The 21,641-nt window shown below is 37.0% G+C and overlaps 1 protein-coding gene and 1 pseudogene across 1 annotated transcript; both read right to left on the reverse strand.

Moving 5' to 3' along the window:
- Nucleotides 1-7,093: 7,093 nt before the first annotated feature.
- LOC121764980 (carnosic acid synthase-like) lies at nt 7,094-9,035 on the reverse strand. The gene is made up of 2 exons (XM_042161010.1): nt 8,142-9,035; nt 7,094-7,699 (listed from the first exon to the last, which is right to left on the reverse strand). The coding sequence occupies exons 1-2, from the start codon at nt 9,033-9,035 to the stop codon at nt 7,094-7,096; spliced, it is 1,500 nt and encodes a 499-aa protein (XP_042016944.1).
- A 10,671-nt stretch (nt 9,036-19,706) lies between these two features.
- LOC121765689 lies at nt 19,707-21,378 on the reverse strand (annotated as a pseudogene).
- Nucleotides 21,379-21,641: the final 263 nt, after the last annotated feature.

Genomic DNA, 21,641 nt, shown 5'->3' on the forward strand with positions numbered 1-21,641 from the left:
CATTAGTAGAGCTAGTGTAGTATAAGGATATAAGTTGTAAACAAAATGATGTGTAAGGACAATGTGTTGTTTAACTATTCTAAAATTAGAAAGTTCATATTTTTCACTGATGAAAGGAGTATATGTTTAATAAGTTTCTCCCAACCAATAGTTAATACACTACTAGGAGTTAGACATGCACAAACCGAACCGGACCGCCGGTTAACCGGCAGTTCCGAACCGCCGGTTCATGAACCGGAACCAGCACCGGTGGTTCAAACCGGTTGGCTGTTCGTTGGTTCAAGCGGGCCGGTTCAGGTTCGGGAATATCGTGAACCGTAACCGGTGGTTCAACGGTTTCAACGGTGGGATTCCGGCTACGTGTGCAGAAAAATCGGCAGTTTCTGACGAAAACCGCCGGTTTCTGACGAAAACCGCCGGTTTCTGACGGTTCAGGTGCTTTTTCAGGTGGCAGTGTATAGGCCTGAAAACCGGTCAGAAACCATGGACTGAACCGCCGGTTCAGGCGGCAAACCGGCCGAATTTGAAATTTGAATTTTTTTTTATTTCTTCCAATTTTACTCCTATAAATACCCCCATCATTTTTACTCACCCCATTCTTGTGTTAACAACGATTTTCTTCTCTCAATCTCAATTTCTCTATTCTCTCCTCATTCTCTCTAATTGCTCAAGTTGTTTACTAGTTACTACTTACTACTATATTTGTTGTTGTGTTCGTAATTTACCATTTATTCAATACTCCATATTCCATACTACTTTCATTTTGCACTATGTCTTCTTCTCGTGGTGGACCGGGAAGTGGTGATCGGGGCAAAGGAATTTCCCAAGATCAAAGTAGTCGTCTCTCAAAATCAAGGCGACCTAGTCGTCGAGAAGTTATGGAAGAGGTTTTCCGAGTGGCGGGTGAACGCATGCAAGTAAGTTCTAAACAATAAAATTATTTTTACAATTCATAATTTCATAAGATTGAGTTTTTTAAATTTTTTTGTGTTCCTAATTAAACTTCAACTTATATAATATTTATAGATAGAAGAAGATCATAGGACCGCCATGCTACTTGCTGAAATGCATCACGGTGGGGCAGGGGCGGTGGTTCCCAACAAGATGACGAGTACGACGTGTCTATATCGTCGGACTCGGACAACAATGATGATAGATCTCATTCTCGTATTCCGTCTAGCACCGGCGGAAATGAGGACATGCCTCCTCCCCCTCCACCCACTAACACTACAAAAACTTTGAAATCTGATATTTTTGTTAAACACTACAAGAAGGTCCCGGTGGTGATTCCAAGTCGTCATGATCCGCATTCTCAATAAGAGACATCGACTTTTCATGCATATTGTAACTATTGTGATAAAGTCTACAAATTTGCGAGTGGTGGGGGATATGGCACCCTCTGTCGTCATTTGGTGACAAAGCATCCGGTAGAATGTGGCACACTACCTCTACCCAAACCCAACTAAACTTCCAACCCGGTGGCTCATGTTCGTCAGGTACGCCTCTTTTTAAATATGATCAAAAATATTTTGCTGTCGTTATGACTAGATGGGCTGCAATGAAGCATTTTCCTTTTAATGTTTATGAAGACAAAAAATATGAGGTTACTATGCAAAGTGGTTTGAACGTAGCTATCAAAAGAGTAGGTCGAATGACCGTTCAACGATCTACCGTTAGACAATGTTTGGAGAAAAAAGTTGAATTATCACGTTATTTACTAAACTTGGGACACAAAGTGAACATTTGCTCAGATGTTGGACTGATTGTTTTAACCGGGATTCATACATGGGCATTACGGTTCACTTTGTGGACAATAGTTGGACTTTGAACAAACGTTTAATTGGTTTTAGGGAATTTGAGACACCACACACTGCACCCGAAATTGTTTCTTTAATTATTCAAGTTTTGAATGAATTTCAATTATGCAATAAGATATTTTCTGTTGGTTTTGATAATGCAACTGCTAACACTGCAAGTATTAATGACTTGATTGAGGCTTGTGCTCCGGTTATTGGAGGTAAGTATTTTCATCAAAGATGCATATGTCATATTTTGAATTTATGTGTACAAGATGCGCTTGAATTATGGCAAAAGCATGTTAGTCCTATTAGAACTGCAATACATTAATCCATCAAAAGCCACCTATTGGCAAAGCTTGGAAGAAGTATTGTCATCAAAAGAATGTAAGATATACGAATTGTACCATGGATGTGTCTAATAGATGGAATTCGACATATGATTGTCTAAATTATACTTTTACGCATAAAGATTCTTTGTGTGATTTTTTAGAACCTATCCCGTTTCTGATTTATATCTTTCGCATAGTTGTTGGGATCATAGCGTGGCTTTATTTAAATTGTTCAAATATTTCAAAAATGCAACTGTTGAATTATCGGGTGTTTATTATTGCACTGTTATTCGTGTTTTAGAGCATTGCACGTATACATCACTTGGTTTTAAAACTGCGATGAAAAATGCTTACTCTTCACCTGAATTGATGTGTGTTTGATATTATATGATTGAGAAATGGCTTAAGTATTTCAGTGAGATTCCAACAGTGTTTTTGATTGCAAAGGTCTTAGATCCAAAATGAAAATTAGCCGGTACCTCCAGGATTTTAGATTTTTATTATAACAATTTGAGTTCTATTGATCTTGGTCCACTTAAAGCATTGCAATTGGATACCAGTGACGAATTCAGAGTAGATCTCTCAGAAACATTTCAAATAAACCTCTCAAACCGGTCAATTATCCAACAAACCTTCGAGTTTAACTTACGTGCTCTCTACACCGAATATGAAACCAAGTATAACAATACCCACCAAGTCAGAAGACCTCCCCCTCCTCAACAACATAACTTTGGCTCCCGACGCGTAATCCCAATTAGTCGATCTATACAACTACAACACCGACGGAAGGTCGACCTCAGGTATGGTAAGTGAGTTAGATTTATATTTCGATTCACTCTTTTCCTTTGGTGATGAAGGTCCTACTCCTCCCGCCTAAATCGACGTCCTCGATTGGTGGGGAACACACTAGAAAGATTTTCCCATACTTGCGTCAATGGCCAAGGAGATTTTTTCTGTTCCGACTTCCATTGTCGCGGTTGAGTCCGCTTTTAGTGTTGGCTAACGTGTATTGGATGAATCAAGAAGTAAGCTCTCCGTGAAAAATATGGAAGTCGTCATGTTACTTGATGATTGGGTCAAAGCTGACGTCAGAGAACAAGAAAATGATTGGGATGATCGTCAGGAGGGATCACAAGAAGAATTCAACGGGGATGAATCGTAGGCCAACCGTCAGCCGCCGGCCAAGCCAAATAGGTAAGTAAGGTAAGAGAACTACGTGGGCTTTGATTCCCTAATGCAAATGAGAACTAGAGATACGTATGCACCTCATCTTAAATTTTAAATTTAAGTTGAGCTCAAGTCCTTTTTCCTTTATTTCTTTTTTTTTTCCATTTGTTTCTAGTTTAAGAATATTCAAATACAATTAAACAATTGTATTTGTATATACTCTAGTCGATGAAGTAGATTTCTCTATAAGGCTAAATTCGAGAAACTTTTGACAATTCTACTATAATTGTTGATTGTTAGACTAAACTCAACATTTAAGGTTGAATAGCTAAATATGTCCTCAATTTAGTTATGTAGAAAGATCTCCTTTTTTTGTAATTTGTAATTAGCTTCGTTGTAGTTGTAGACTAGTAGTCTCGTTATATTTAAATTTTTGTTTAAGACTTCAAGACTTCAAGCTTTTTGTGATTTGTAATTGTAGTAACTTGTAATCTCGATAAAATTGTAACTTTCATCGTGTTTTTTTGAATTTAATTTACGCACATTTCATAGATAAACAAATAAAAAATGCAAAAAAATAATTACGAACCGCCGAACCGGCCCGGAACCGGCGGTTCAGGCAAAAAACCGGCGGTTTTGAACCGCCTCGTGAACCGGCAGTTTTTTAAACCGGAACCGGAACCGCCGGAACCCTTGGCGGGCCGGTTCCGGTTCATGCTAATGATGAACCGTGAACCGCCGGTTCATGAACCGGAACCGGCGGTTTCCGACCCATGCGCATGCCTACTAGGAGTATTAATTAGTCCCTTAGTTTTTTTATCAAAGCTTGTAATTGTGACCAACTGTAACCCATTATTTGTCACTCATCGTGAATCCGCTTAGAAAAATTAAATATATCACGGTCATCTACTATGAACGTCGATCGACGCTATATCATTTAATTTCACACAAAGTAAATGTTTCGTCACATTCAAACTCGGTCAAAGTCAATTGACCGAGCACGATTCCAACTAAAATCTCATATTGTGTGGATGCGAGAACATTGACCTGAAAGTTGCAATCGCCATTAATGTATTTACACTAAAATTAAAGAAATTTCGCTACCTCTAAAATTAAAACAAAAATGTCAGAGAAGAAGACCCAGTGTCGACTTCTCCAGAAAAGACCGGCTACAATGGAAGTCAATGTTTTAAAAACCGGACCGGCAAGCGAACTGGCGAAGCTACTGGTTCACGGTTCAACTGGTCGGACCGGTCCAACCACTGGTCGGACCATTTTACTGTAGCAAATATAATTAAATATATATTATATAAATACATCAAATTTATTATATAAATAAATGTAGTTTTGATCAAATTCATATATATAAATATATAATTTAGTGAATAATAAAATATTATTAAACTTAATTGTGGATAAGTATAATTAAATTTTAGTGAAATATAAATATAATTATATAAATATGCACCTAATATATTAAAACTTATATTTAATTAAATATATATGTATATATATGACAATATTCAATTTTAGTGTAATAAATTACTATTAAATTTTATTAAATAATAAATATATAATAACATATTTTATTTACAATTAATTATAACTAATTAATCAATTTATAAAAGTAATAATTAATCATATAATGAATGAAATTTATTCATTGATTATAAGAATAACTAAAGTTATTGTTATATTACAACAATTGAAGTGGTGGAGTGGTAATGCAGTTGGACTTATACACAAGAGGTCTATGGTTCGAATCACATTGGCCACAAATTTAGGTTAAAATATTGAAAACCGGTTCCCGGTCGAACCGTCCGGTTCATCTGGTCCAAAATGGCTCAATCTCCCGCCGGTTTAAAGTGGTCAATCAGATTGGACTGAGCATCGGTCCAACCGGCCGGTCCGGTCCTGTTTTCAAAACACTGATGGAAGTAGGGTTTTGTTCTTTGGTTTACGCAGACGCCGAGAAGGAAGGAAAATGGAATTTTAAAATTAATGGTGTGTTTGAAAGGTTAATGTATTCGTCAATCATGCTATCCTCAAATCGTGCAAAAGATTAATCTAATGACTAATCTGCCCGTTAATGTACACCGAAAACACATGCTAGATGAGATCTTAATCATCTAAATCTAAATCTAATGAATGAGATTAGTATTTACAAAAAAGGACGTTGACATCCTAATGCTCTCCTATCTTGTAATTTATGTAGATTTATGTTTAATATATGCATATATTTTAATCTTGTAGTGCATTTTTTTTTCTCTCGTTTCAAGTGTAATGCCCTAAATGCAATATTTTAAAAACCAGACCGGCAAGCGAACCGGCGTCCTTACTGGTTCACTGGTTCAACCGGTTCACTGGTCGAACCATTGGTTGACTTGTAATACTGTGTATATATATATATTTATTTATTTATTAGTAAATAATAAAATTTAATTAAATATTTTATCAATAAATATTATAGTATTATACATTTAATAGTATTATTATAGAAAACAAGTCTTGTACTAAGTATATTAGAATATTTAATGACGTTAAGTTTAAATACAATAATAAATTATAATACACAATATTAAAAACTAGTATTAGACTCTATGTATAATTATAAACTCCTATATTGTAAAATATTAGTGATCGTAAAAGTATAATTAAAATATAAGAAATATATTATAATTAACAATTTCTTAAAAGAATATAAAATTAAAATGAATTATTAGTTTCGGTGGAAAAAGAATTTCAGATTTAATGTATAAGGATAATTAATGTTCATAATATTTCAAAATGACCATGTGGTAGAGTGGTAAGGGAGTAGGTATTTATAGATTAGATCATGTGTTCAAGTACTAGCAACAACAAATCTTAAAAAAATATTTTGAAAAAGTGAAAACCGGTTTCGATTCACGGTCGGACCGGCCGGTTCCACCGGTTCGCGGGGATTCAATGTCACTGCGTTGTAGATGACGTCCCATATGATAAACACATTTTAGAATAGATGAGTTATTTATTTTATTAAACTGGCCAAAAGATTTACCATAAATTGGTTATTAGAAGTAATTCATTGACTATAAACTATAAGAGTGTTTAAGATTTGGGGCAAATTCATAGTATTAGGAAAGTTCAAGGACATATTGAAAGTGTTCATTTATAGCTCCTTTCTCTTTTCTTGTCGTATAATTTGATGTGTTGTAGGTCATTGATTAAAGTAGAAAATATGACAAGCATTTAAAGTAAACAAAATATCTAGAAAATAACGACTGTGATTATTCTTAGGTGTATATAAATATATAAAGGGAGAGTTTTATGGGATGCCATGTGGCACAGTTTTGGCGGGAAAATTGTTTCCACATATTTAATTTTTCTTTTGTATAACTTTGAATATTTTCTCCCAAGTTCCATCTGAAAGTTTCAAAGTCATGATTTAAAAATGGTTAATTTGATATATGTCGTAACTAATATAAATGTAACTAATATTCTTCAATTTTAAAACATATAAAAACATTCGTTGAAGAAAATAACAGTATTAAACAATTGAAAGTATAGACACCGAAAGGGAGATATTTTTTTTTTATAAAATAAACTCCTATAGAAAGGAGGAAATTACAACTGACACCTCATACGATAATATCTAAGCTTCTTGCCACTAAGACAAAGGCTCTGGAGAGACTGAAAGGGAGATACCTGTCTCTTATAATTTCTAAAGCAAGCATATAAGCCAATTTATTTCTCCCTTATTATTTCTAAAGCAAGCATAACGTATTAAGCTAATTTAGTCATACATGACATTAATTGGCATTAAACCTTGATGGGAATAGCTCTTAGGGGGGTTTTCTTTTGTAGAGCTAGCCCAAACACATCTTCTCTTTGGAGTTGTTTCGATTCGTTCCCTATTTCAAGTTCCCAGTCGAAGTTATGACACATTGTTGCGACCATGCATGGCAGCATGCGGCTAGCTAGCGGCATGCCAGGGCAATTTCTCCGCCCCGAACTGAAGGGGATCAACTCATAATGTTGCCCTCGAAAATCTATTTCACTATCCAAAAATCGCTCAGGCTCAAAACTATCTGGATTCTTCCATATGTTTGGATCTCTAGAAATAGCCCAAAAGTTGACAAATACCTTAGTGTCTTTAGGGATTATATATCCATTCACTTCAGTTTCCCGCTCCGCGACATGTGGAGATAACAGTGGCGCGACGGGATGATATCGAAGCAATTCTTTGATGGTGGCTTGCAAGTATGGAAGTCGCGAGATGTCGGTTTCTTCCACTATTTTCTTGCCTCCAAGAACGCTCTTGAGTTCTGCTTTCAGCTTCGCCATTGTGTCGGGGTGGAGTAGTAATTCCACCATTGCCCATTCCGATGTGGCTGCACTTGTGTCTGATCCAGCAATAATTAAATCCTAGTGTGTATAGAAGACGAGTTAGAACTAATTCATCACTAAACATTCAAAAATTAAAGGCCAAATTGATGGACAAAAAATTCAAGGCCAAATCCTAGCTTGTCCCACACATTTGAAAATTGAAAATCAGATAGAAAAATCAATCTTGTTCGCAATTATCATCAGGCGAAAAAATCCGATCGCATACACGTACCATATTGTTGATGTTTTTTTTTAACCAAACGAAACTATTTTCTTTATATTTAATTTATTTGATTCACCTGTGGTGACACAATTTTTTGGCTGATATAATAACAAATTTTTTCTTACGGTAGGATATTATCAGCGAGCTAATTCAAACTTTACGGTTTTTCTGTCCGATTTTCATATTTGCAGGACATACCATAATTTCTCAACAATTTGCCAATGATAAAAAAAAATTAAAGAGTAGTAAGTCACGTACCACAAACAAATGCTTAATCTCTCTAACACTTAAAGCATACTCATTTCCTTGAGACATGTCGAGTAGGGTTTCGAGGAAATCCGTCTTCTTCCGGTAAGACGACGTCGTTCTTGCCTGCAACCGCTCATCGATGAAACCCTGCACCAACTCGAGCAGACTCCTGAGGTGATAAGTGAGATTTCGCCTCATCCCTTGCGGATCCAAAGGAGCAAAGATGGGGAAGAAATCGGCCAGATTTGGAACGCCCATGTATCTCGTGATGGCATTAACATGCTCCCTGAATTCCAATTTAGGGGTAGCAGCATCGGTAGAGGCGAACTCGTCGAGTTCGATGGAGAAAAGGGTAGCAAACATGAGATTTGTCATGGTGGTGAAGGTGGCTTCTCCGACGTTCATTGCTCGGCCCTCTCCGCTGCACTTGCTGATGTATTCGACGAGCTTTCGCAGCCTCTCCTGCCGGATTTCTTGGCTGGCTTGGAGAGCTGCGTTGGAGAAGAGCTTCTCTCTTGCTACTCGCCGCAGTTTCTTCCATAGCTCGGAGCTGGAGGGGAGCAAGTTCATCGAGACCTCGTTGTGGCCGAGCACGGAGACCGCGTTCGGAGGGAAGGGCTTCGAGAAGACACGGCCTTGTTTGTGGAGCACTTCTTTGGCTAGTTCGGGCGAGGAGACGACCGCGGCGAGCTGGTTGCCGAGCTTGAGGGACATCAAGGGGCCGTATATTTTGGACAGGCGGGCGAGGGACTTGTGGGGGTTTTTGCCGAGTTGGAGCATGTTTCCGATGATCGGAAGACGAGGAGGCCCCGGAGGGGACTTGCCGTTGCTACGTGGTTTCCACCTTGAGTAGACGAGGCATGCTGCTAGGAAGGCAAGGGATAGAACAATCATGAGTTGCATTTTTGGTTTGGTTTGTTTTTCTTTTTGTAAGGCTAACCACAGTTTATTTATAGATAGAAAGTCATTAAATTGCCTTGGTTGACTAAGCACTGTTTAAATTTAAACTAAAGGACTATTTTGGTCCTTAACATATTGCGATTTTTTTTATTTTGGTCCAAAACATTATCTTTTGAATTATTCGGTCTCTCACAAATAAAAACAGGTCACATTTGGTCCATTTTGGACGGTTCTGTCAAAAATTTGACAGTCAACGAATTTTAAACCTATTTTAACCGGATTAAGTTAATAAATATATTTTATTATGCATGTTTTGACTGGATTAATTAAAATGAATTAATTTACCAAAAATTTAAATATATTATTTACCAAAAAATTCTCATTCCCATCACTGCACTCTCCCTCAAATTGAAAATAGGGTATTTCAAAAATTGATCCTCCCTCAAGTCAGCACGCAAGTTTGGAGATCCCCTGTCGCTAAGAACGAACCTTTAATCGAAGTTTGGGGGCTGTCGGACCAAGATGCGAGCCGGCTGTTCGAATAGCAGCGGCTATGGCGAGAGAACCAGCGAGGAGTTAGGGATTGACGGTAGGCAGCACCCCACGGCTGAAGCACGAAGGACACGACAGCGTTGGTTGAACTGCCACAGTCGAGCTTCATCTCCGATTCGCGATGAGGAGTGAGACCAACACTGCGTGCCGCCGCTCACCGAAGACGGGGGTGGTTTCGACTAGGCTGTCCGAGAGGCGCTGCGGTGAGGTTGAGAGAGAAAGGGATAGAGTGAGGGCAATTGGGAAAAGAGGAGGGAGGCGCCTCACCGCCACACGCCGGCGATGGACCAGACAAGAAGAGAGGCGAAGTAGAGGCTGTGGTGAAACAGAGAGAGTTTTGGCTCACACGCCGGCCACGGTTAGTGCCCCGTTGGAGTTGGTATGAGGGCAGTGAACGGCGGTCGGCAAAATTGACAGAAAGGGGTAGAGGAGGAGCGTTGACTTAAGTGAGGAGGGATGCTTCATTAATTTCAGTTTGAGAGGAAGAAAAACAATGAGAATAATATTTTTTTATTGAATAATAGTATATTTTATTTTCTGGTAAATTAAATAAATTAATTATAACTTGTTAATTCAGTCAAAATAGGTTTAAAATTCGTTGACTGTCAAATTTTTGACGGAACCGTCCAAAATGGACCAAATGTGACCCGTTTTTATTTGTGAGGGACCGAATAATTCAAAAGATAATATTTTGGACCAAAATAAAAAAATCGCAATATGTTAAGACCAAAATGGGCCTTTAATCTTAAATTTATTATCCTTAAGACTTTCTTACAACATGTTTATTTGAATTGACTTAAGGTGCCTGACAAATGTAGCATTATAAGAGTGTCCACTATGGGACGCCCGCAGCTATAGCCGCGGGTTGGGGCAGTAGGCGGGCGCCTTATAGTGGGGGAGTTGTCCGCCCCGGGGGCGGACGCGGCGGACGTGGGCGGGGGGGGCGGACGAGCGATCGACGTGTGCGGGGCGAGGACGGGGCTGGGGTGGACATAGCCGCGCCTATAGGCGCGGCGACTATAGTGGGAAGTTCCACCGCGGCGCATGCGGCGTGAAATAAATTTTTTTTTTCCTCTATAAATACCACTTCACACCACCTATTTTTCACCATTTTCACAAAATCCATCCACTCACTATCTACACAACCACTCTCTAAAAAATGCACCGAGGAGACGACGAATCACCCGACTCACTATCTGTATTTTATTTTAATTATTCAGTGTATAATTTTACCGGTTTGCAATACAACGAATATTCGGCCCTAATTACCTCGTATTCTAGTTATTTACACTGCGATTATTTAAATTACACTTGATTGAAACTAAAAAATATTTAAAAATAAAAATTGATTATAAAATTTGGGGGCTATTGGAGGTGTCCACTGGCGGAAATAGAATTTTGGGGCTATGGACAAAAACTGAGGCGGGGCTATTGGGCGTGTCCGCCTTACAGTGGACACCCTAATCCATATATTTGAATGGACTTAGGGTGCTGACAAAATATACTATAGCTATTATTCTCCACCTGAATAGGAGTCCGGTTTGAACCAACTAATGAAAGTATTAACTTTTTAATGTATAATATTGATGCCATTCTTAGGATGAACGTATTTTATAATGTATAATATTAATGGCATTCTTAGAATGAAAGTATTTTTTAATGTATAATATTGTAAGTAAGTAAGTAAGTGTGTTGAATGTGGCCAAGCAAAACTGGAACTGTGAAGTGTTCTGTTTCGAGCAGAGGGCTGCAGTTGTGAAGTTGGTGCTGATTGTGAAACACCCAACTAGCTGTTGGGATTGCGGTATGGTTGAGTTACTTTTTGAAGGAGGGATTAGATCTGTTTCCTTTTTTCTTGATATGTATGCATACACACCGATGCATAATTATGTAACAACACACACATTGAGGGTTAGTGTTGCATACTCTATTGTCCCACATTGGTTGTAAAAAGGTAACTGATGTGGGATTTATAAACCAAATGAGTTCTCTCATTTAAAAGGTTAGTTTTTGAGGATGAGTTCTCCTATCTGAGATTATGTAACATTGGTGCTTTCATTTTGAGCCCAAACCATTCGTAGTGGTGACCGGGCAAAGAACTCGCCCTAACCAACGAGTACATTTGAGGTTGACTCGGAGTTTGGTCGAGTGAAGAATCTGCCATCACCAACGAGAACTCGGAGTAGTGGCCCACAAAGCGGTGGCCCGGAAAAGAACCACCCGTCATCAACATGGTGCGACCAACGAGGACGTTGGCGCTTAAGGGTGATCGATTGTTACATACTCTAATATCCCACTTGGTAGTGAAAGACAAAATGGTGTATAGACCAAATTAGTTAATTAACAGACGTTTAGACCAAAATTTACTTCCATTTTTTTTTACCACAGGTATACTAAGCCCGTCTTTGATGGAATCTGACTAATCCAGTTCGATCGGGTTTGCGCACGAAGGCTGAAAGTCTCCTAGCGGATGGTGGGGTTTGAACCGTAACCTCAAGATCACCGCAGTCATGTGCTGCCAACATCACTACGACTGTTTGGTTTTTCTTAACATTTTTAATGTATCCCAAAATGCCATGGATATGCATAGCTAAATTTCATGACAGGTCTCATGGTATGGATGAGGATATAAAAGATTGATATTAAAATACTAGTAGAAGATAGATGATATTCTTGACTAATAGTGCCAATTTCAAGTGTGAATATTTCTAATAATTCAGAATATATTAGTCGACCAAATTTCACGGTCCACCAAACCTTTGCATATATTCTACTTTTTCTAGAATATTACTTCCGACGTTATATAGTAGTTGATGCATTTCTTTTCGGAGTGGAGATTAAGGTCATCTACAATGCTGTCACTATACCGTCCCATCAAACACTATTTGCTGGCCCCACTGTACTTTTTTACTCCATCCCTTAACTAAGGGACGGAACCTGCAACCCTCCGTCCCTTAAATTACTATTCATTCAATTTCATTTTTTTTCCAACAAATTCAATTAAAAAAACACACTTCATTAAAATTAAAATAACATTACAACTTAAAATTCAAAAAAATAGAAAAAGACATAATTAAAATCCTAAAAAAATAAAAATGACATAATTTAAAAAATAGAAAAAGACATAATTAAAATCCCACATCGAAAGTGGAATATAAAACATTCAAGGATGTCTCTATAAAAGAGAAACAACCAAGAATGAGTTTGTCCCACATGAAAAGTGGAACATAAAACATTCAAGGATGTCTCTATGAAAAAGAAACAACCAAGAATGAGTTTGTCCCACATCGAAAGTGGAACATAAAACATTCAAGGATGTCTCTATAAAAGAGAAACAACCAAGAATGAGTTTGTCCCACATCGAAAGTGGAATATAAAACTGTGACATCCCTAACCCGAAACATGCATTATTTTGCATATTAGCATAGTTGATTATCTTTGCATATGTATTTTTTTATTTGTATTATAGAAATGGAAATAAAAGATGATGTTTGATTTATAATGGGGAAATTAATATAGTTAAGTATGTATATATATATTAATTAATGAAACATACATATATAGTTAGTTAGATATTTAAGTTAGCCTAATTATATGTATTATACGTATAGTTTAGTAGATTAAGTGATTATGCATGCATGGAATATATATATAAGTAGAGTACTGTGCATGAAATATATACACATATGTAGTTAATCTCATAATTGTATCTCACCCGCTAATACACACTATCCTATAGGAAAGGGATGATGTTGTATCAATTTAATATTAGATAATATACTTCTACGTGTCAAACTATAAGATTGCATGCAACACATTTATACAAGTCATGCAACTTATATTAATAGTTAAACAAATTGGATAGGTTTTGATGATATAACATATACGTGGCCTTATTCGAACTATTATGCTTTAAAAAAATCAAGGAAAAGTTGTTTTTATAAAGCTAGTTCTTTTATAAGGGGAAGGGAGGGAACAAAAAAAAAGAGAGAAAGAAATGGTCAGAGGGTCGCAGATGATTATCTTCACAACCAAGTGTATAAATCACACTTTTAGTTTTACATGTGTTATGTGGTTGATTATTATATGTTGAATTGGAGTGAATTATTGGATTATATGGTGTGAAATTGATATGATTATGAATTGTGTGATTTTGATGGTCGAATATGATATGAATATTTGATTGCTGAAATGGACGTGTTTGTTTAGATATATTGGATAATTTGATGGAATATGATATGGATATGTTATTGGTGCAAATGATACGTTTATGATACTGATTATGTGAATCATTGGATTAAAGAGGAGCTGTGACAGCCTTGTACTGGATTTGAAATTTTAGAGGGACCTATGAGTCCAAATACAGAGGGACCTATGAGTCCAAATACAGAGAGACCTTTGGGTCATAGAGGAATCCCGGGCAGATACCAGGCTTGACTGTTACAGAATAATAAACTGAATAGAGTGACATATGCATATGAATACGAAATGGTTTGTTTTTAAATTATGTTATATATTGTTTCTGATTATATGTATTGATAAAAGAATATGCTTGATGCTTGTATTATGTGAGATTAAAGGTGGAAATTTATATATACTGAGTTGTGGCTCATATAAACCACTAAATTTTTCAGGAATAAGATAGCAGTAAAGTTTTGACTGACATGGGTCATAGGAACTCCACGTGTTATCAGGTTTGGTGGCTGACGCATACTGGCAACATTCTCCTCCTCATCATTTTGCATGTTGATAAATATATAGTATATAGAGTGGTGAGAGGGTCCCACTACTTTACAGGATATTTTGAAATATGTATCGGATAAGTGTTGGTTTGAACTTGTATAATATGGGTGTTCTATGAATTAGACACGTGTATTGATTGCTTTTATGATAAGGGATTTATTTATTAAAAGAGTATACGTCAGAGGGGTTGAGGTGTGACAGTTTAGGTGGTATCAGAGCGGGGATAGAATCCCGCTGGGACATAGTATTCATGTATATCATATGATACATTTATGTTATAAGTTTCATTTGCATTTGTATTGTCATGAACATATCTTATCTCACTGAGGAGAGAAGGGTCAGCCGCCCTGCATCATCAATTAATTATAGAAACATCTCATATATATTGCATCATATGGTGATTTCCAGTAAATACATAGACCAATGATGAGTCAAAGAGGTAGAAACATTAAATAGCACCGAAAATGGAATTGGTGACTTTATGAGACTACTGATCCGACCGAGGCCAAGATATGGTTGAAAAGGATAGAACATGTGTTCAATCAGATGAGTTGTATGTCAGATGAGTGTTTTGATTATACAGTGTCTCTTCTTTGAAGCAATACTTACTATTGGTGAGAAACAGTCCCACAAGCTATTATACAATCTTTGGTACTAAGTTTAGGCGATTTTCCTAGAGAATTTAATGATAAATATATGCAAGAAGTGTATTGTGATGATGAAGTAAAGAGAGATTCTGTCTTTAAACAAGAACTATGTTTGTTGTTGATTATGAGCTGGCATTGTTTCAGTATACACGGTTTATCTAGACTGCGTGGTACGAGTTAATTCAGTTGAGCTGCCAGCGGATATTGATTCCCTTGTTCATACACAAATTTGATATTATCATGAGTATAGATTGGTTGTCGCTTCATCGAACTAAGGTAGCTTATCATGAAAAAAAATGGTAATATAATCATCGAGACGAGATCGAGTGATATTTAATGGTATCGATAAATTGCAACTTGTCTTATATTAGCTACATCGGCTTTTCGATTTATTCAAAGTGGAGATTTGATTAGCACCTGATCAAGAGACAAAATTCACTATTGAGTTACTACCAGGTACTGTATCTATTTCTATTCATCCTGATCAAATCTCTTGATTAGAGTTTCAAGAGTTGAATAAATAGTTACAAGAGTTGTCAGACAAGAGATATGTATGACTCAATGTTTTACTTTGGAGAGCACCAATATTATTTTTGAAGAAGAAAGGTGACACACTGCGACATTATATACACTATTGGAAGTCGAATCAAGTGACTGTGAAGAATAAATATCTATTACCGAGAATAGAAGACTTATTTGATCAATTTCAATGTATGCAACTGTTTTCGAGTACTGATTTTCGATCAAGATACCATCAGTTGAAGATAGCTAAAGAGAATATTGCTGAGACACCATTTTAAACTCGATACGACCATTACGAGTTTTGGTTATGCTTTTCAAATTAACTGTTGCACCTACAATCATTTATGGCATTGATGAACAAAGTCTCTCAACCATTCCTATATCACTTAGTGATTATTTTTATTGACGTACTAGTATATTTCACGAAGTACATATGAGCATGTTAATCACTTGCAGTCAATATTACAAGTTTTGCGAGATAAACAACTTATTGCAAGGTTGGGTAAGTATGAGTCTAGCTAGATCATGTGGTATTATTGGGACACATGGTATCAGAGTGAAGAATAGAAATGGATATACAGAATATTGAAGTATTTATCAACTGAAAATGATTCTCGATTATGGTTGAATTGATGAAGATGTTATTACGGAAGAGTTCTTCTCTTATATGGAGTGAAGCATGTCAAAACAGTTTTGATTAGTTGAATCATCGATTGACTATGTCACATATATTGACAATTTCCATATATACATGATCTTATGTTATCTACAGTAATGCTTTGCAACAGAATTTGGTTATCTTTTGATACAAAATGGAAAGTTTACTACTTATGTGTCATGACAATCACGAGTATATAGAATTTCTTATTATGTTCATGATTTGGAATTTGTAGCTTTATATTATTTTGAAGATTTGGCATCCTTATCTGCATGAAGAGACTTTTTGAATTTCTGCCAATCATGAGAGATAGAATTATTTGATGAGCTAGAAGGAGTTGAATATGAGAAAAAGACATCAGATGGAGTTTCTTAAATATTATGATTGCACCATCGAAATACCATGTCAAGAAGGCGAATGTTGTTGGAGATGCTTTGAGTTACAAGTCAAGCAGAGTGATTACACATATGCAAATAACATCATTATTAAAGTATTATTGGTGGTCGAAGATGAAGAAGAAAGTCGTAGAGTTTGTTTCAAGGTGTTTGACATGTCAACAGGTTAAAGCAGAACAGTGTGTACCTACAGGGTCACCGATAGTACATTTCTTACCTATAAGATGGTGTTGTTCGTTATATCACTTAGCTGAAAAGTACGCGAAAGATGCAGCACGATTATATGGTATTCTATCTTTTATGTCTAGAGGTCCGCAATTTACTATCTATGGAGACATGATTATATTTTAGTAATATTTTTCACCCTTAGAAAGATGGTAGATCAGAGAGAACTATAAAGACGTTGGAAGAAATATTTTGTGCTCATGTTATTGAATTTCAGGGTTCAGGGGATGAGTATATTCTGCTGATAAAGTTTGCGTATACTAACCAGTTTCATTTATGATTGTATAGTAGAAAATGTAGAAGTTCTATATAGAGATTCTAGAAATGTCAGAGATTATTTGAGAAACTGTCCAAGATTGACATTATTAAAAGCATATTGAAAGCGACATGGGATAGACAGAAGAATTATAAAGGTAAGTTGAGTCCTTGTTATATTGGTACGTATGATATTGTCGAAAGAGTTGGACCGTTAGCGTACAGGTTAGCATTACCTCCAGAGTTAGAGCAGATTCATAATGTTTTTCACGTCAGCATGCTTCGACGTTATCGGTCTGATCAGTCACATGTTCTGAGAGATCCTGATATACAGATTTCTGAGAATCTGAGTTACATAGAGGAACCAGTTAATATCGTAGACCGACAGGTTAAACAATTGCGAAGGAAAGAGATTCCAATGGTAAAAGTTATTTGGCGGTATCAGGGTCGAAGAGGCTACTTGGGAAACTGAAAAAAAAAATGAGAAAGAACTATCCACATTTGTTTACGGGTTAGTGATTTTATTGGATGCATTAACTCATGGAGAAAGCGAATTTTGCGGATAAAATTCATAAAGAGGGGAAGAATTGTGACATCCCTAACCCGAAACATGCATTATTTTGCATATTAGCATAGTTGATTATCTTTGCATATGTATTTTGTTATTTGTATTATAGAAATGGAAATAAAAGATGATGTTTGATTTATAATGGGGAAATTAATATAGTTAAATATGTATATATATATATATATATATATATATTAATTAATGAAACATAAATATATAGTTAGTTAGATATTTAAGTTAGCCTAATTATATGTATTATTATACGTATAGTTTAGTAGATTAAGTGATTGTGCATGCATGGAATATATATATAAGTAGAGTAATGTGCATGAAATATATAACATATGTGGTTAATCTCATAATTGTATCTCACACGCTAATACACACTATCCTATAGGAAAGGGATAATGTTGTATCAATTTAATATTAGATAATATACTTCTACGTGTCAAACTATAAGATTGCATGCAACACATTTATACAAGTCATGCAACTTATAATAATAGTTAAACAAATTGGATAGGTTTTGATGATATAACATAGTTAAACATTCAAGGGTGTCTCTATAAAAGAGAAACAACAACCAAGAATGAGTTTGTCTCACATCGAAAGTGGAACATAAAACATTCAAGGATGTCTCTATAAAAGAGAAACAACTAAGAATGAGTTTGTCCCACATCGAAAGTGGAACATAAAGCATTCAAGGATGTCTCTATAAAAGATAAACAACCAAGAATGGTTTCATAAATTCGCAAGCCCATCAAATATATATGGACTATTACGAATTTCTTGTATTCATTTATTTATAAAAATTGTTTTTAAAAATAAAAATCAATTTTTATAAATAAAAAATATTTTTTAAAAATTTATTTTTTTAAAAAAATGAATTATTGCGTCAGCGTGACGAAACCCACTCGGGGGCCGGCGAGTGGGCGTCACGCATCGCCCCGGAGCGCGCCACATTGCCTCGGCGCGTGGCGAGACGTCTCGTTCCGAGTCATGGTGCAACGGAACGCGGGACGAGATGGTGACGGGCTGGGGACGAGACGGGGCGCTGCAACGCGTCGCGCCGCCGTCCCTTCCCTCCGTGACGGAACGCGGGACACCCGCGTAACGCGTTGTGGGTGCCCTAAAAAAATGTGTGTAATGTATTAAATAAAAAGAAAATAAAGTAGGAGAGAGGAAAATCGAGAGAATAAAGTAAGAGAGATGAAAATGTAAATGAGAAAAAATATGTTAACTTTTATTAAAAAAAAAGGAATGGCTCCAATACTATAGAACGGAAAGAGTATTTATTTTTACTCGACGAAATTTAAATTTCATGTGCTAGTCTACATGTCTACAGTCTACTACTATAATTAATATCATCTCATTATTTACGGCGATATCAAACTGAAATGGCTGAGGGAGTGATGATTAACCAAATCATACTTTAATTGAATAAACGATAAAATTAGCATATTAATAAAAAAATTCAGTGGTCCAGATTTTTTTTTTCATGTGGTCGTCTATCAAATCATTTACAATTGCAGATATTATCTCTTACTTTTTGTTTCTCTTTTTTCTGCAATTTGTTATGGTTAGACATAACGTAACAGTATGTCCTGACTCCTACATACCATTGAATATTTAGTTATGTTGCTGGATGTGATTTTAATTAGTGGATAAGTGGTAGTATTACGTAAAAAAAGATGTATCTGCAAGGTTGAGGTATAAATGTGTCTGAAGTCATATCATAAAAAGTTAAAAAGAAAAATACTATCTCCGTTCTAATTAAGTTGGAGGCATTAATTTTGGACACAAAGATTAAGAAATTCTGAGGGAGTTCCATGATTTATAAGATAATGACATGACAAAGGTTATACCTTAATTACACTAGTCTCATGTGGCTTCTTATATAGTGTTTCCATGAGTTTTATTTATAAGAGAAAACACATGCTTAAGTCTGCAGCTGCGGCAAGCTAATGTTGGCACTCTTTCTATTGAGCTCTTTACATTAAAAGTCTCACTCATATTATTCAGAATCATATCAGAATAATGGCAATCAGAAGTGAGAAATATAGCCACTTTATTTAACACAATTTAAACAAGTCAAATATGACACAATCATCATTCAACTTTGATGGGAATAGCTCTTAGGGGGATTTTCTTTTGTAGAGCTAGTCCAAACACATCCTCTCTTTGAAGTTGTTTGGATTCAGCACCCTTTTCAAGCTCCCAATCCAAGTTATGACACATTGTTCAGACCATACATTGCAGCTAGTGGCATGCCGGCCGGGGCAAATTTTCCGTCCTGAACCAAAGGGGATCAACTCATAATGTTGCCCCTCAAAATCTATCCAAAAACCGTTCAGGCTCAAAACTCTCTGGATTCTTCCATCAATCGCCCAAAAATTGATAAATATTTTAGTGTCTTTGGGGATTATATATCCACTCACTTCCGTGTCCTCTTCCGCTGCATGAGGAGCTAACATAGGCGCCGAGGGGTGATAACGGAACACTTCTTTGATGGTGGCTTGCAAGTATGGGAGTCGCGATATGTCGGCTTCTTCCACGCTTCCAAGAACACTCTTGAGCTCTGCTTTCAGCTTTGCCATTTTGTCGCCATTGCCCACTCCGATGTGCCTGCACTTGTATCCGATCCTGCAATAATTAAGTCCTAACATGTATAGAATACAAGTTATAAATAACTTATCACAATTATATTGAAAAATTAAATTATAAATTGTCGGAAAAATCATAAAGTTTGGTCAAAATTAACCGTAAAAGGCACCAATTTTGGACGGACCAAAATTCGACTAAAAATGAAATAAAAGACTAGTTAATTACCAAAAACATATGCTTGATTTCCTTAACGCTTAACTCATACTCAGATCCTTCGGAGAGATCTAGTAGGGTTTCGAGGAAATCGGTCTTCTTCTGGTAAGACGACGTCGTTCTTGCTTGCAACCGCTCCTCGATGAAACCCTGCACTAACTCGAGCAGACTCCCAAGGTGATAAGTGAGCATTCGCCTCATCCCTTGCGGATCCAAAGGAGCAAAGATGGGGAAGAAATCGGCCACATTCGGAAAGCCTATGTACCTCGTGGTGGCATTAACATGCTCCCTGAATTCCGATTTAGGGGTAGCAGCATCGGTAGAGGCGAACTCGACGAGCTCGATGGAGAAAAGGGTAGCAAACATGAGATTTGTCATGGTGGTGAAGGTGGCTTCTCCGACGTTCATTGCTCGGCCCTCTCCGCTGCCCTTGCTGATGTATTCGACGAGCTTTCGCAGCCTCTCCTGCCGGATTTCTTGGCTGGCTTGGAGAGCTGCGTTGGAGAAGAGCTTCTCTCTCGCTACTCACCGCAGTTTCTTCCATCGCTCGGAGCTGGAGGGGAGCAAGTTCATCGAGACCTCGTTGTGGCCGAGCACGCAGCCCGCGTTCGGAGGGAAGGGCTTCGAGAAGACACGGCCTTGTTTGTGGAGCACTTCTTTGGCTAGTTCGGGCGAGGAGACGACTGCGGCGAGCTGGTTGCCGAGCTTGAGGGACATCAAGGGGCCCGTATTTTTTGGACAGGCGGGCGAGGGACTTGTGGGGGTTTTGGCCGAGTTGGAGCATGTTTCCGATGATCGGAAGACGAGGAGGCCCCGGAGGGGACTTGCCGTTGCTACGTGGTTGCCGCATTAAGTAGACGAGGCATGCTGCTAGGAAGGCAAGGGATAGAACAATTAACAGTCGTGGGCCTGGGCCTGTCGGTTCTGTACCCAAGATTTCTGGACTAAAGTGGCCTAAGAGCATCCACAACCGTGCTCTTGCCAGTGGCACGGTTGTGGGCCCGGCCCCACTTTTTCTGCCTGCTCTCTGGCAAGAGCACAACACCCACAACTGTGCTTTTCCGCAAGTACGAGCACAATTAATTTAAAATTCAATTAAACAATAACATTTCAATAATACTAAAATTCATTAAAAAAACCTAAATAATATTACAAATGACAAATAAAATAAAAACGACATAATTAAAATCCTAAAAAATTAAAAATACATAATTAAAATACTAAAAA

The sequence above is a fragment of the Salvia splendens genome, chromosome 14, assembly GCF_004379255.2.
Source record: "Salvia splendens isolate huo1 chromosome 14, SspV2, whole genome shotgun sequence".
NCBI classification, from domain to species: Eukaryota; Viridiplantae; Streptophyta; class Magnoliopsida; order Lamiales; family Lamiaceae; genus Salvia; species Salvia splendens.